Source organism: Rhagoletis pomonella, unplaced genomic scaffold (assembly GCF_013731165.1).
Source record: "Rhagoletis pomonella isolate Grant_MI unplaced genomic scaffold, Rhpom_1.0 Rhpom_scaffold_00007, whole genome shotgun sequence".
Classification (NCBI taxonomy): Eukaryota; Metazoa; Arthropoda; class Insecta; order Diptera; family Tephritidae; genus Rhagoletis; species Rhagoletis pomonella.
The window spans coordinates 28,241,933-28,256,708 of NW_023458561.1; the positions used below are offsets into that span (position 1 = coordinate 28,241,933).

At 38.9% G+C, this 14,776-nt stretch overlaps 2 protein-coding genes across 2 annotated transcripts; both read right to left on the reverse strand.

Annotated features, from left to right (window-relative positions):
* Positions 1 to 3,661: 3,661 nt before the first annotated feature.
* On the reverse strand, positions 3,662 to 5,057 carry LOC118743766 (odorant receptor 94a-like). Its single transcript, XM_036476529.1, has 3 exons — positions 4,327 to 5,057; positions 3,795 to 4,050; positions 3,662 to 3,727 (listed from the first exon to the last, which is right to left on the reverse strand). The coding sequence occupies exons 1-3, from the start codon at positions 5,055 to 5,057 to the stop codon at positions 3,662 to 3,664; spliced, it is 1,053 nt and encodes a 350-aa protein (XP_036332422.1).
* A 4,965-nt stretch (positions 5,058 to 10,022) lies between these two features.
* On the reverse strand, positions 10,023 to 10,838 carry LOC118743767 (odorant receptor 94a-like). Its single transcript, XM_036476530.1, has 2 exons — positions 10,303 to 10,838; positions 10,023 to 10,208 (listed from the first exon to the last, which is right to left on the reverse strand). Exons 1-2 carry the CDS (start codon positions 10,836 to 10,838, stop codon positions 10,076 to 10,078), a joined length of 669 nt encoding a protein of 222 aa, XP_036332423.1. The 3' UTR covers positions 10,023 to 10,075.
* Between the last annotated feature and the right edge of the window lie 3,938 nt (positions 10,839 to 14,776).

Here is a 14,776-nt window from a genome sequence, read left to right on the forward strand (position 1 = left end):
AAGCCATGCGAGCCATGTGGACCTGTCGAAGAATTTTCGGTTGCACATAGGTCCTAACTCCAAATTTATAGAGTGGATGTACCGAACTATAGTCTGTACGATTGTAACTTATGCCTGCATAGGCTGGTAGCCATAAAAGCTGCAAACAACTGTCAGTTCACGTCTGAACAAACTCCGAAGTATGGCTTTACTGTCGGTGGCTCCTACGCTGGACTCTACCCCACATTTTTTTTTAAAGGAAATCTGCTTAGGAAGGAAAATTCAGATCACAATCTCAAACCGAGATGTCTGGTCAAATGGTTTACCTGAACTAGAGATCCCAGATATGTACCGTGGTACACAGAGGGGACAAAGATGGAGGGCAGAGCAGCAGCGGGTGTCTTTCGATTTGGCACCGAACTTTATATTGCCATGGGTACTAGGTCCACGCTCTCTCAGCATCCGAAATTGAACCTTGAGAAAGGTGTCTAGTTATCTTTTCAGGCCGCCATAAGTGCGCTCTCCAATAGGACGATCACCTCCAGTCTCATTAAACGAATGCTTTGTATCCAACTCTTGGCAGCAAAGAACACGGTATTACTATGCTGGGCACCAGAACACTGCGGGATCGTAGCTAATGAGGCTGACGACAAATTGGCAAGGGAAGACTCATCGCCTGTACTTGTGGGGCCAGAGCCGTTTTGCAGACTCAGTTGGTCCTCTTCAAGGCTCATAATCGAAGCCTGGGTAAACTCAGAATGCAGTAAGTACTGCGAATAGGTAGGGGGCCTTAAGAAGACCAAACTTTTTGATTATTGTTTTGCTAGGAAAGATAAAAATCTCTTGAACAGATCAAGTTGCTAATTGGCCACCCAACGCGCCCTCACATGCACCGGTCTTTCCATAGAGACCGATTGCCGTCTTCACGTCGTAGCACATTATATATAATGGTCCAGTTAGCCAGACTACGATTGCAATACTTCAGTTTATCCTTTTAGATTTTATAAGGGAGGCTAATAACATCTTGGGCCGTCAATTTCCAATACTTTTAAATGGCTTCACAGGTGCCGCATTTAATGAAAAAGAACCTAGGCCAACGTATAGGGGCGATTTTGCCCTCGACCAAGACGAGGGAAGAACAGCAATAAGGCGGCTTTAAAAATGTAAGGCCCAAAGACCGAACGTGTCTTATCTTGAGATCCCCTAAAAACTATTACGGCTATGAAGAGTAATATTGAGTACAACCTTCAGCTCTGTTCAAATTGGAAAGAGTGTATCCGCTCCGTTTTAATCCTAAGTAAGTTTTAGATACTCTTGTGTGACATTTCAGTCTGATGCTGGAAAGCGTAAGTGCTTTTTTATGCCACGGAAACGTGGATAATGTCGAACAAAGATATGAAGGCTTTAGGGGACATTAAGATAAATAATTTCGCAAGATTTGTGGACCTGTTCGCGTGGGCGCTGGGTATCGAAGAAGATGGAATGACGAACTGTCGAAGCTTTTTAATGATATGTACATAGCAGAGTGCATAAAAATACACTGATTGCGATGGCTTAGTCCTTTTGTAGCAATGTATAATGACGCTTAATTGAAAATATCCTTCGATTCGATACCCATGGATGTGCGACGAAAGCAAGGTTGCCCACGCATTAGCATCGATAACCAGCCTCGCTCTTTATACCATTTTATTGCTGCCTGCCAGCATCTCCAGTTCTTCGCACTCTCATCTTTCTGCCTTTACTTTATTTTTCTTAAAAAAGTCTATCTTGCCTCCTTCTTTTTTTGGGTATGCAGGCCATTTCTACTTTCTACCATAGTTGTTAAGCTGAGTATTTTTAAAATAACCCATGTACAGATTTTTGTTTAAGATCTCCTGCAGTCCACTGAATTTTATTTACATATACATACATACATATATTTACTACGTCTTACGTGGGTGTTTTTCTTGATTTTTTTCTTTCTATTCTTCACTAGGGAAAGCGTTTCGTTGATTAATTGATTGCACAAGCAGTTAATTCCTGGAATCAATTTAATACTGCGCTATAAATTACATAACGTTACATTGTAAACTTTTATTTCTATTTATGTATTTTGATTTCACTTTTGTTTATTTCAAAGTCAACTATGTTGATCAATGCGATAATTACTTATGTACATACATACATACATGCATATATGTATTGCATTGATGCATTAGCATTGATTAGGTGTAATAGTTTTGCATGCACATTAGGGTGGTAAAAAAAGCGAAGTTCCAGCCACAACGGACATCTGTAGTTTAGGTTTAACGTGAGAACCTACCGCAATAAACCAAACTCCCCAAAGGGGCCGTACTTCACTGAATAGACTGGAGTAGTGCTTGCCAGCCAGACTTGCTCGACCAGCTCAACTCACGCGACCTACTATACCTACCAGAATACATATGCTTAACCCCACAAACAGTCAAATTTGCTTTTCCGCCATCATCAACCTCCTACACTGTCTCCCTAACCGGAGAACAGCTTCACCATGTTGCCACCATTAACCTACATTCATTCTGCTCGTCTCGCCAATCTCGCAGGACTTACTAGCCTTACTGGGGAGCACTTTCCAGCCCGGGTGGACAATAGGCATGGACTATTGCTCCTTTTCCAGTTTTCTACACCCGCTCGAGTTGCTTGACGAGGCACAATCTTCCTTGCAAATCTCACCAGCTGTATGATCTTACATTCACATCTGGCCTGTCTTTTGGCCTTGTTCGTCGGCTTTGCTTATCTAGACAACGAACACACTCCAGGGGCATCTGTTCGCCCGCGATACCAGGTTTTAAGTCTCTGGTAAGACCTCGAAAGCCGTAGACTCTTCTGCCAATTGAGGCTCCGACCCACTCAGGATTGGTAGCCTTTATTTGGGGTAGGCGGGGTAGTCAAGCCCGTACCCTGGAAACCCTGGCAGAGATGGCACAACGGATGGCCGAGAGTTTTGCAATCGATTCTCCGTCTGATATAGAGTATCATGCGACCTCACGCCAGTCGCTTCTTTTCTGTGCCAACTGACGCCAAGTGGAGCCAAGTCCTTCTCCACATGGTCTTTCCATCGCAATGGGGGCCTCCCTCTTCCCTTGCTACCACCAACGAATTCCGAGTTGAATACTTTCAAAGCTGGATAAAGGTTAGGTTCGTTTATCTTGGCACTACTCATTCCAGCACATGTGAAAAGTGCGCACTTAGGCCCTAATGGCGTCCCTCCTCTCAGGGTACATTCAAAAGAATAATGGAGTTACGAGTGTCGAAGGGTCCTCGCCAATATGAAAATTTTTTAGGGTAATGGGTAATGGTGTTATGTGAAAATTCTTATAGATTTTATTCACAAGCATATCTTTTAAACATTACATTTTTGATTGACTGCATCATTTAGAAATAAACATTTCTTGCTTTTATTAAATGCTTCCTTGAATTCATTTAAATTAATTTTAATATTTTAAAATAATTTTTTCTGTACTGTACTCACATGCAGTAGGTCCTGATTTAGAGGACAGGTTAGAGCAGGGTTGTTTTTTTCATTTTGTATTTTTAGCTTTTAATTCGGAAAACTAATACAAATCGTAGGGACTACATACACACACTCAGTTTTTATTTTAAAGACAACTACTTTTATTTATGCAGAAAGTATTAATTTGAAAACTACTAGTGTAACTTATCCTTAATTTTTATTATCATCGCTTACGCGAAGTAAAAGAGCCAGTAGACTGTAGGCATTATTCATAGTCTAAAATAAGGAAATTAATTACTAAAAAAAAATTGTGCAAATATAATGAAAATGCACGTTGGTATACCTTGGAAAAAATAGGTAATCCGATTTTGAAAAATTGGCCGGCATGCAAGACCAAAGGCTGGTTTAAATATTGCATGTAGAGGAAAATAATGCGCCTATTATAGACGGACATTCCAGTCCAATCGCAGCAATAAAGGTGATAACTCAACTTTTCTGATTGCACAGTTAATTCATTGGCATAATAGCAAGGTAAGAATATTTCCATGGACATGGCTACAACGTATTGTAACATGGCCAAGTATTCAGCGGGATTTTCCCTGAAGGAAACCTAAGAAAGCAAAATTGTATAAATGTTTGTTTTCAAATGGCACAAGCAAATATCTCGTAGCAATATTTTACACTTTGCAAGCGATATATGATGAAGCAAATGATGAATGAACTTAGCATAATCTGTATTAGTACAGGCAGGGATACCATTTGCTCGCAGCGCTTAGACATACTGAAAAAAAAAATAAAACAGAAAAATTTTGAGAACAAAATTTTCGTTATGCTTACGTCGATAAGATTATCAATCGCCGGCTTAGTTAACCTACTCAATAATACGCTGATGCATTTTGATAATCTTCACGAATTCTTTGGTAACTGCATCGTCTTCTGTTGCATTGCCCAAACGCTCCAAACGCTTACCGATTACACGCAGGCAGAGTGTTAAATGCAATAGAAAGTAGCTTAGGAATAAATCGATTTGAAGGTTGCATAAACAAGTGAACGGCATTGCGATGAACTCATAAAAGTACATTGCCCAGTAATAGTCCTCACGCCATTTTCGTGGCAACCAAAATGGAAATGGCAGCTCGCGCGTATTCATAAACGGCACCGCAACAAATGCACAGATGGCCGCGTTAAAGCTGCAACAGACATAGATAATAACCACTTTATGAAAGGCACATTGTGCGCATCGCCACATCTCCTGCTCGCCGACCGTCTGCGGCACGAAAAGTTCACTCATCTGCCATTCATGCAGCAAACCTGCAGCCTTTAGTGAGTAGTGCCAGATGTTGAAAATTTTGAGCACCAAACTCATTTCGGTGAGTAAGAATTTTAGCACTTGGGTAGCATGGTCCAGATTGTTACTAAAGATCACATCGAGCCACATGAGCAGTGAAAGTGTAAACGTAAGTGTAATGTGTAAGAAAAGTTGATAGCAGCGGTAATATCGTTTGAACCACGAGCCCCCGCCATTGCCACTGACCACAGGCCAAAGTCCCAAAAAGGTGAGTGCGCGTATTAAAAAACGCGAATTGGCAATTGTATCGAAGGACATGACGCGAGTTAATATGGAGCGGTTATATCAGTTAACTGTACTTCTTTGCGGAGAAATTGAGCTTCTTATAGCCGTAATCGGGTTAGACAATTAGCTGCTTAACTGTTGGGCGTATTTCTTCGCAAAAATTGAATTTTTCCTAATGACTTAATAAGCAGCGTTGGGTTAAGTGATTTTCAATTAAAATGCAATTATGTACACATAAGGGTGGTCCAAAAATGCATGTGAAAAAGTAATGTCGGAATTTTAATGCTCTCACCCCCTAAGATTGTTATATACCGAAAAAATATACCCATATTTTTTTATTTTGAAACCAAAAAATTTTTTATAATATATTAAAGAGTTTTTCATTATCCCCCATTGGATTTTCTGGGGAGTTTGACGGACTTATAAAATATAGTTACTATGAAAAGATGGTTAAATAAAAAATTGGGTATTGTTATTGGAAGTCTGCTGAAGAGAACCAGAGTTTTCCGATCGAAAAATATCGATTTTTCAAGAATTCTATTAAATTTCACGAAAAGTTTTTTTTTTTATATAAAATACATGGAGAACTTTAAGCGCTTTGAGCGCCCTTTTAATATTTTTTGATTTCAAAATAATAAAATAGTGGTATATTTTTTCGATATAGGATAATCCTAGGGGGTGAGATCGTTAAAATTCCGATTTTACTTGCTTTGGACCACCCTAATGTACACAGATGTTCTTGCGTATGCGTTTAGAAAATGTCAAATTATTCAAAGGAATGCAGTGTTGGCTTCAACTAACATTGTGTATCAATTGTAATTGTGTATTCGTTCGTAGTAGTGAAGACCCCAAAAGGTTTTCACTCTACCTCGTCAACATTCACAGCATGGTTGCAAACCGATATTATGTAACGAAATAGTTGATGAACTTCCAAGAACTATATTCATAGGGAATAGGTGACAGTATTAGCAGGTTATGCAGTTCAGGGCAAAACTGCAATAAATTATTTGCGAAAACAGCGAATATAATTATACATACTCCATTCTTTTTACCTACGGCCATAAAGGTTGGATTGTAGAGTTAATACCGTATTTCTGTGCGGTTCCAAGTATTTTAAGAGTCGGTTCTGTCGAGTCAGGTAGAAGTAGGACTGTCTTCGGTTATGCCGAAGGCTACTCACCTTTCATGGACATCAGACTTTTACTTCCGCCGATTACTGTATTCTTAAAGTTTGTCTATTCACTACGTACATAGAGGAGTATCGAGTACTAGGTTCAAGCATAAAAAGATCCATCAAGCTACGTGGCAGTCTCTAGATCGAAAAACTAGAAACCAAATCCATCATGTTGTGATAGGCGGAAGGTACGCTTCCAGTGTTTTAGACGTACGTACACTCCGAGGGCCAAACATCGTCTCTGTGCAGCAAAAAATGTGCGCCCAAAAATGCAAGGAAAGCTTAACGTCGAAAAGCTGCTATCACAACAGATAGCCAATGCATTCGCTACTCGACTCTCACACCTGCTCTCAGAGAGCACTCTTCAACGAACCGACATATGCGAGCAGTGGAAACAAATTTCCCGTTCATTAAGTAGCACCGTGGAAGAAGTCGGATTTCAGCGAGCCCGAAAGAACAACTGGTGCGATGAGGAGTGTCAGGAAGCTGCAGAGAAAAAAGATGCCGCCTACAAGGCCAAGTTGCGATCGGACGCAACGCGAGAATTGTGGGACCACTTTAGGGAACTGAAGAGGGAAGCGACACGTATTTGCCGTGGTATGAAGAGAGGGGCCAAAATAGTAAACTCGGATGTCGGGTTTTAAAATTTATGATTCCCCTTAAAATAATATACCCATCAGTGTTTTGTCGGCAGTATTAAGATTCTTTGAAAAATGTATCTCTAAACACAGCAATAATAAAGGTAATGGACGACTTCCGCCCCGCTTTTGATAACAAATTACTTACCATACTGGACTTCTCTAAAGCTTTCGAACTATAAACAAAGATATTTTGCTATTGAAACTTCAACATTATTTCGGGTTTCACGCGACATCAATTAATTTGATGAAAAGCTACCTATCGAATAGGGTACAAAAAGTGCAATGTGGAAATATCTTTTCGAAACACAGTAAAATTTCTTCTGGTGTACCTCAGGGATCAATTTTTGGTCCGATACTTTTTACATCTTTAGTGAATGACATTGCTCATTGCTGTCAAAATGCCTCTATCCATATTTACGCTGACGACACCCAGATATACCTCTCACGTTCTATTGGTCTTTGGGAAGACTTGGCATCCATCTGGGCCAAAGCAAATGACCTTTGCCTAAACGCAGGCACTACAAATAGCGCACGAGACTTTTGACCTGAGTGGTTCGTCGCCAATTATGCTGAACGATACAGAGATCACACTTCAATCGGTTGTGCCTAGCCATGGATTTAAAATAAATTCCCATTTAAGTTGCACAGATCACATTAATTATATGTATCATATCGAAGGTATATTACATCTTAAGTAATCTGTGACAAAAATGTTACTGTCTACCCATCAACACAAAACTTAAACTCGCACAGGCCCTTATTATTCCTCAGATATCTTGCTTTGAAGCGGTATATAGTAATCTTGATAGCGAACCTAAAAATGAATTAAATATAATGTGAAGAGCTTGAGATACTGGTCGACCGGAAAAACGCCCGAAAATTTTACCAGAGAGATAGGCGGTTTACGGAAGGTTTCAAGACCAGGGTGAACTCCTGTAAGAACAACAATGGCGACCTAGTGATCGATGTCCTAAACGTACTTAAATTATGGAGGCAACATTATTCCACTGTACTGAATGAAGCAGCGCTGAAAGTTGTGGAGAAGACGGACACGAGCCCGATGAGGACGGAGTGGATGCTCCACCGTCTGACTATGACGAGGTGCGAATAACAATTATGCGGCTAAAAAACAACAAAGCTGGTGGAGCTGACGGCCTGGGAGCAAAGCTATTCAAGTACGGTGGCGAGCAGTTGATAAGGTGCATGCATCAACTCTTATGCAGAATATGGTCAGATGAACGCATGCCTGACGACTGGAATTTAAGTGTGCTCTGCTCAAGCGAAAAGAAAGGCGACCGCGTCATTCGCGCCAACTACCGCGGAATCAGCCTTCTAAGCATAGGTTATAAGGTCTTATCGAGTGTATTGTGTGAAATACTGAAACCCACCGTCAATGAACGGACCTTATAAGCGACGCTTTAGACCGGGCAAATCCATCATAGATCAGGTATTCACATTGCACCAAATATTGGAAAAGACCCGCGAGCATAGGATCGACACGCACCATCTATTTGTCTATTTCAAAGCCGCTTTCGACAGCACGAAAAGAAGCTGTGTAAAATGACGTTGAGCAATACCACCAGCCCCGTCAGAATTTGGAATGACCTCTCCGAGCCGTTCGCCATCAAACGGGGTTTCAGACAGGGCGACTCCCTTTCATGTGACTTCTTTAATCTGATGTTGGAGAAGATAATAAGAGCTGCAGAACTGAACCGCTCAGGAACAATTTACATCGACATCATCGGTTACAAGCACCGCGAAGTCTGTTTTGCCTTTTCCAAGTTAGATAAGGAAGCAAAGCGAATGGGTCTCGTGGTAAACGAGCGCAAGACGAAGTATCTCCTGTCATCAAACAAACAGTCAGCACATTCGCGCCTTAGCACCCACGTCATTGTTGGCAGTTACAATTTCGAGAAAGTAGAGAATTTCGTTTACTTGGGAACCAGAATGAATACCGATAATAATGTCAGCATGGAAAATTCAACGCAGAATCACTCTTTCCTAATTTTGACTGAGTAGGCAATTCAGGAGTAAAGTACTCTCTCGACGTACGAAAACCACACGCTATAAGCCACTCATCATGCTCGTGTTGGTATATGTCTCAGAAAGATGCACAATGACAACATCCGATGAGGTGGCTCTTGCAGTATTCGAGAGAAAGATTTTGCGGAAGATTTACGGGCCTTTACACGATTTTTCCGGTTTTGGCAAATGATTAATACATTTTAAAAATACACTCACTTAACAAATTGCATTCGAATAACCCGAAAACTGAGGGAATAGATCGCTTACAAACAGGCGGACAGACGGATATGGCTAAATCGGCTCAGCTCGACGTTATAAGTATGCATTTTCGTGGGTCTATCTCTTCTTCTTCTGGTACTTACAAACATCGGACCAAAGTTATAAAGCCATTTCGTGCTCATAAAAAATATGATGATACATAATTCTTTAAACCATGACGCCAAGTATTTTTAAATTAAGTTGGAAAATAAAAATTATTTAATATTCTCATAAATATGTGGTTACATTTTAAATTTTTGAACTCATTTTGAAAATACCGATTTAACCTGATAGACCAAGTTAAAAAAAAATAAAAAAATTATACACCACAAACTAAGAAAAACATCACTGACTAAGTATAGAGGGCAAACGTTGAAAATTCATTTAAAAAGCAAATATTATTTTGTGGAGGGGAGCCCGGAACATATTCACCTTCCGGGCTTGGATTTTTTCTCGACGGCCCTGTTCATGTAAATATACATACATATGTTAAGTTATGTGTACATATGTATGCACACCCATTCTACTCATCCTCATCGGCGACGTTCGCCAAAAGCGCCAGTAGAGTGTAAGCGTTGTTCATAGTCTGAAAGTGAAGAAACAACAACGTTTTTAAGACCCGTTAAGTGCAAGAAAACTCGGAAGTACCTTTGAAAAAACTTGTAGTCCGATTTCGAAATAGCTTCCTGCACGCAGCGCAATTGGCTGCTTTAAGTCTTGCATATAGAGATAAATTAAACGGCGATTGTAGGCAGACATGTCCGTCCAATTGCAGCTGTAAAGTTGCTTACTCAAATTTAGTGATTCCGCCGTCAATTCATTGGCATAATAGCATGGCAAAAATATTTGCAAAGACATGACAAAGCCATATTGTACCATAGCTACAAAATCGGCTGGATTATTGCTGAAACTTAACTAAATAAACACATCGAAAAAATAAAAAGTATTTCGCATTAACAGCTTTCGAAATTCCAAAGAGAACTTACACTTTGCAGATAATAAGCTGTAAAACAAATAATCATCGAACTGAATATAATTTGCACGAGAAAAGGTAGCGATACAATCTCCTCGCAACGTTTGAGCATGCTAATTTTTTGTTTTTTTTTTTTAAACGTAAAATGTAATAAAAGTAAAGCGAAAAGTAACTCAAGGTCTTTCTCAAAAAAAAACAAAAACTTACTCCTTCACGCGCTGCTGCATTTGAATTAATTTCAGAAGTTCGCTGGTAATTTCCACATCATCGCCTGCATCTTCCAAGCGCGCCATTCTTAAACCGATGAGCCGCAAACAAAGTGTTAAATGCAATAGATAATAACATTGTAAAGAATCTATTTCAATATTGCAACAACAAGTGAATATCACGGCTACGAAATCATACAAATATAACGGCCAGCCATTGCCTTCTCGCCAATGTTTGATTGGAATCCAATACGGAACTGGTAGCTGAGGTGTCTCCATGAAAACAACTGACAGGAAAGCTAAAAGCACGCAAATTATGCTCCAAATCCTATAAAAAGCCAATACTTTTTTGTAAGCGTTTTGCGCACGTCGCCACATTAATTGTTCTTGTGGCGTGCGAGGCACGAAAAATTCACTCTGCTCCCATTCATGCAGCAACTTTGCCGCATTAGGTGCAAAACGCCAAATGTTGAGAACTTTTAGGACAACTACCGTTTCAGAAAGTGCAATCTTCAATACTTCGCTGGCATACTCCATATTGTGAATAAAAATTACCTCCAGCCACATTAGCGTGGTAAGAATGAAAGTGAATGAAACTTGTAATAAAAGCTGATAATATCGATAATATTGCTCGAACTTTGCGCCAGTGCCATTTTTGACGGGCCAGAGTCCCAAAAGTGTTAACGTGCGTATCGATGGTCGCAAATTGGCAATAGTGTCGAAGTACATGGCGCTGTTGGGAATAGGCGCGCCTTTCCAAAGAACTGTACTCCTCTGTTCATCATTGTTAGTTTTTATAGGTGAAAGTACAAAAGGCGACCGCCATGTTCGAGTGGTTAGAAAAGTGTGGTTTCACTCGGCAGGACACAAGTTCGATATCAAATCTATTAACAGTCGTTTGTCGGCGGGCAATAGCGAAACGTCGAATATAGCTGCTCATAAAAAAACCTTTTGAAGGAGAAATTCGGCCAAACATATGTTAACTACTATGTATGAGAAATTGAAACTCGATTACTTTTAATGCAGTGAGATAATTATTTGTAAGGTGTGAAGTGCGCGGTTTTCAATTAAAATGTGATTTGCGAACATAGTGAATGCTTTGCCTGCCTGTTGGATCTCTAAGTTTGAGTTCCCATATAAGAAATTATATGCTTTGACATTTGTTTATCTATTTAATTGATAAGTGCGTTTTAATTATTTAGTATTTGCGTCAAAAGAAAACTATAAGAGTTCCTCTGCGCTCTTACATATGTACATAAGTATCTGTGTTGGCAGACAGTGTTGCCGTTGCGCGACTAAAGAAGAAATTTAACCCTTATAAGGTGCCGATACCCTTTGATCCGACTTTTTGAAAATTTAGATTTTTCGACCCTTTTCCAAAATTATGTGCGACTTTTGCTCTTTTTCAGAGATGTTTTTTTTTTGGGGGAAATGTTAACAGAACCATGCTATTGAAAAATATTTCCTCCTGTAAGTATGAAAAAAATCATCACTTAAAACTTTTAAAGGACAAGCGAATTTTCTTGCAGAAACTGGATTTCTGTGTTTTGTTCAAGGCTTGTCCCACTATTTTCATTTTGAATTGAAACAGTGGAACGTTCTAGCGGCGAAAAGACTTTATAATACATGTAAATTTGATTTTGACTTTGGAACTCAGATTTATTCATTCGCAACGTAAAGAAAGCAAAAATAATATGGTGACCCTTTTTTTGGGCAATTACCCCTTTTTTGCGACTTTCTGCAAATTCTCAACGGCTACGCTGGTGGTAGGTAGCTATGTATATGAAGCTATAAAACTGCATACCAAAAATTATTCTAGAAATTAAAATTAAAATGCATGGAATTGGGATGAAAAGTTTGTGGAATGTTTATAATTTTTGTAAGAAAGTCTGAAATTTAGATTTATATGGTGTTTGTTAGATAAGGAGTTATACTTTTATACAAAAATAATGAACCTTAAAAAAATCGAAAGAAAATTGGTAAAAACTTGTAAAAATGTTGATGTGCTATCGTTTGTCGCGGCGTGTAGATATAGTCTCTTCTGTGCTGAAGGGTGTAAATATTCAATAAATTCAAAAAGACATTTCATAAAATTAAAGAGTGTTTCTTTTTAAATGATGAAATCCAGCAGTTTTATCTTTAATTTTTAAATGATAATCTTATTAATAAAATAATTAGCAATTTTACATAAAATCAGTAAGGAATCTTGCCTGTTTTACCCCAGAAACTTTTCATAGAGACAATCTTCTTGTTTTCAAAACGGGTTGACGTCAATATTTTGGGACGTTTTCTAAGCGAAATGTCTGTCGTGTTGTTGTTTCATATACAAAATTGTAAAACGACGACGTCTACCTTTTGTAACACTCGAAGGTAAGCTTTTTAGCGTTTACATTTGGTAACCTCGTATCAGGGCTGCTTTATGGCAACATCAAACAACTTTTTTTTTTTATTAATTTGTTGGGGATGTTTTCTGTATTTGCATTTTATTTCAGTGATAAATGGGTGATAAAAACAAACAAACCAAGGTAAATAAAAAAAATTAAATGTTAGTAAAACAATTACAACAATGAAACGAAATGAAATATGAATTTGCTAATTTTCATTGTGGCGTATTGATGATTATTTTAATAGTGTTATTGAGCTTTGTTTCACGATTTTTTAGTTAGGAAAAATGGAAAAAACAACAAAGCTTAAGCGATAGAAGTTATAGCAGCTATTTCGGAGATTACCACACTTCCTCATCGGACTTCTTTTTTAGGTTGAATAAGTGGTTAGCTCCAGAAGCCAGAAGCTTTGCACATCGATGATGCGGTTTCGATCCCCGCTGAAAGTCTAGAAAAGAGAAGTCTGATGAGGAGACCGTTTAATCTTTGTTATTTTTTTCATTATTCCTAATAAACAAATCGCGGTACAAAGATCAATAACACTATTGAAATAAACATTAATACGCCACAATGAAAATTTTAAAGCTTCAAAACTGCATAACGAAAATTTTTGTAAAAAATCTAAATACAAAGTTTAAAATTTTTGGGTGTAATTGTTAAAGTTTGTTAAATGTTTAAAAGAAAAATAGCCAAAACTAGGCAAAATCTCACTTGACTTAATCAGCTGACCACACCACAAGTGCTTCTTCCCACTTTCAACGCACATTTTTCATTTATGCATTTATTAAAGGAACAGAAATCGTAGAACAACAAGAGTTTTAAGTAATAACAGTTTTAACGACAAACACTTCAAATAAATAAATAAATGTACACAGGAAATAAACCGTTTGCGCTTAAAAAGTACCAACACTGGCCGGAGGGCATAATTTTACCCGAATTAACCGCAATTTCTTGAATTAAAAATTCCGAGTTGAGAACATGTTACGTGGAAGGGTAGAATTGAAGTTAACCCCACCTGCAAAAAAGCGCGGCAAACATACACGTAAACAAATCTACTATGCATACAAGTCGATGGAACGAAACAACAGAAAAAAGGAAAGGGTAAAAGTAGTGTAAATGCAATTTTCTCGCTGCTTTGACCCTTCTGACCATCCATCGTATACTATGCCCATTTTTAATTGCAAATTTAAGACCAGTTGTTAACGCTTCAAATTTAAATGCACAAGTTAATTTAGTTTAGCTTGACTGCTGACTGGTATTAGAAATAATTCAAAGTAACCGCCACAGTAAGAAAAAAGCAAATAAAATTTCAAAAAATACTCTTTCAAGCACTCGTCCGTCATACCAAATGTGACCAACCGTACTTCTTTCGGAAGTACAGTACCTCTTTTTTCGCTCTTGTACTTCGAAGTACAGTCACCGGGTACGTCCCCAAGGTTTGGAGGGTAGTCAGTGTTGCGTTCATCCCGAAGGCTAGAAAGGGTTATCATGTTTCTCCTCGGGATTTTAGGCCTATCAGTTTCAAGAGCTCAATATGCTTATTGCAAGAAAAGGTCGGTGAATACCGTCCTGCACACAGTGGTAAAGTCGTCAGAGGAAGCCTTCACGCAGGAAGTTTATGCAGTAGGAGCCTCTTCGAAATCGAGGGGGCCTTCAACAATGTCACTCCAGAAGCAATAGTCAAGTATATTCATAATATGGGGGTTCAAACCAACCTAATAAGCTTACTTTATGACAGAACTGTCGCGACGGAGTGGGGGAGTCAATGTGAGCACTCCGCAAGGTGGTGTTCTCTCTCCCCTGCCCTGGATTGCGGTTGTAAACGACCTTCTAGAGGAACTGGAAAAGTGGGCTGTCGACTAATCGCCTATGTAGATGATGTGGAACTTTTGATTAAGGGACGATTTCTATACACCCTTTTTGATGTACCTCAAGGTTACCTGAGCCAGGTAACTAGGTGGGCGATCAACGGCCCTTCCTATTACACTTTGATCAAAAGGTGGACGTTTTGAGCCACTGCTAAAAATTATTACTATGAGATTGAGCAATTTCACCATGATTCCATTTCAGAAATTAGATAAAATAATGGCT

What these genes read in the sequence shown, in the direction of transcription:
- LOC118743766 (XM_036476529.1), bottom strand. Translation starts at nt 5,057, where the DNA reads ATGTCCTTCGATACAATTGCCAATTCGCGTTTTTTAATACGCGCACTC. An exon ending in ATGCATCAGCGTATTATTGA is followed by an intron (nt 4,051 to 4,326) that starts GTAGGTTAACTA and finishes GGTTTCCTTCAG; the next exon opens with GGAAAATCCCGCTGAATACT. An exon ending in GATTACCTATTTTTTCCAAG is followed by an intron (nt 3,728 to 3,794) that starts GTATACCAACGT and finishes TCCTTATTTTAG; the next exon opens with ACTATGAATAATGCCTACAG.
- LOC118743767 (XM_036476530.1), bottom strand. Translation starts at nt 10,838, where the DNA reads ATGGAGTATGCCAGCGAAGTATTGAAGATTGCACTTTCTGAAACGGTA. An exon ending in ATGCAGCAGCGCGTGAAGGA is followed by an intron (nt 10,209 to 10,302) that starts GTAAGTTTTTGT and finishes ACAAAAAATTAG; the next exon opens with CATGCTCAAACGTTGCGAGG.